Genomic DNA, 1,545 nt, shown 5'->3' with positions numbered 1-1,545 from the left:
TGCCTTGTTTTAGCCGTCAGTCCCCTAGTCATCTTTGTGGCCATTCTCTGTATTTCTTTCTGGAATCTGGACTTTTTAAAAATATTATGCTGATCAAAACCATATCTTCTTCTTTATTAGCTTTTGCCTACTATACTGATTAGGGCTATCATTATCTAACATTTCAAGGAAAAGATTAAGGAAAAATTTCTAGGTTCTGAAATGAACTTCAGAGAACGATTGCTTTATATGTCCTATTGATGGTGATGGAAGGAAGAAGGCAGATCCTCAAATTACGGAGGGGATGACTATATGCTGAAAGTATCCAATGTCATTACATTCAAAGAGTATGGTGTTAAAATCAGTTTCATTTTTTCATTAGTTGCTCCTTCTTATTCAGATTAGGTCTCAGAATAATGATATAGCATTTGGGGGAAAATATGCACCCCAGTAATCCAGCTGCTGAAGCCAAAATGGAGAAGATCTCAACAGCCACCATGTATTTTCCCTTGGCACTCAAATAGGTGGGAACAAATGACACCCAGACACTGCAAAAGACCAACATGCTGAAAGTGATAAATTTGGCTTCATTAAAGCTGTCAGGCAAATTCCTGGCTAGGAAGGCTACAATGAAACTGACAGCAGTCAAGAACCCCAGAAAGGCAAGCACTGTATAAAACATAGTGGTTGAGCCTTCGTTACATTGAAAAACAATTTCTTTAGCCAGGGAATGCATGTCAGAATCTGGGAAGGGAGCAGAAATTGTGAGCCACACCACACAAATGCAGAATTGTGTCAGGGAGCAAGATAGGACAATAGAGATAGCCAATCTATTTCCCACCCATTTTTTCATTTTAGATCCCGGCTTGGTAGCCATGAAAGCAAGGACCACTATGATTGTTTTTCCCAATATACAAGAAAGGGCTACAGAGAAGATGATGCCAAAAGCAGTTTGTCTCAAGAGACATTTCACTTGGTCAGGTTGCCCAATGAAGAGCAAACTGCAAAGGAAAGAGAGCAGGAGAGCAGCAAGAAGGCTATAAGTGAGGTTCCTATTATTGGCTTTAACAATAGGTGTGTCCTGATACTTCATGAATATCCCAAGCACCACAGCTGAGATGACAGAAAAGGAGACTGCAATCACTGCCAAAGAAATCCCCAATGGCTCTTGGAAAGTTAAATACGTTATAGCTTTTTGAAGGCAGTTTTTTGACCCTTGTTTGGATATTGATCCTCTGGACATGGGAAACAGTCATCTAAATCTGAAAAAGAACCATTCATAGAAGCATTATTGTTTTGAAGAATCTTCATTTCATTTTCAGTGTGCTCCAATTTTACAGTACAGACTTAATAAGATCCCAGTTTGATAACTGGAATGCCTTTTATATGTTGCTGCCCTCGAAGACCATTTCAAAAAGCATAACTGGTCTGCAATGCTATGGACCTGCAATTATTTCACCTAGCTTTATTATTTCTACATGAGCTATACTCGCTCCAAGTTGCTTACTCTATCCAATTCAAGTTTTTGGTTATCACCATTCAATCCCTGGATGTCACTAGACCAAA

General features: G+C 39.2%; 1 protein-coding gene across 1 annotated transcript; it reads right to left on the bottom strand.

Annotated features, from left to right (window-relative positions):
- Positions 1-346: 346 nt before the first annotated feature.
- Positions 347-1,222, bottom strand: LOC116521820 (vomeronasal type-2 receptor 26-like). Its single transcript, XM_032236469.1, has one exon. It carries the CDS (start codon positions 1,220-1,222, stop codon positions 347-349), a length of 876 nt encoding a protein of 291 aa, XP_032092360.1.
- Positions 1,223-1,545: the final 323 nt, after the last annotated feature.

The sequence above is a fragment of the Thamnophis elegans genome, chromosome Z (assembly GCF_009769535.1).
Source record: "Thamnophis elegans isolate rThaEle1 chromosome Z, rThaEle1.pri, whole genome shotgun sequence".
Taxonomy (NCBI): domain Eukaryota; kingdom Metazoa; phylum Chordata; class Lepidosauria; order Squamata; family Colubridae; genus Thamnophis; species Thamnophis elegans.
This window is presented reverse-complemented; position numbering and strand designations above follow the sequence as displayed.

Excerpts from the sequence above, each read along its gene's own strand:
- LOC116521820 (XM_032236469.1), bottom strand. The coding sequence starts at position 1,222 with ATGTCCAGAGGATCAATATCCAAACAAGGGTCAAAAAACTGCCTTCAA.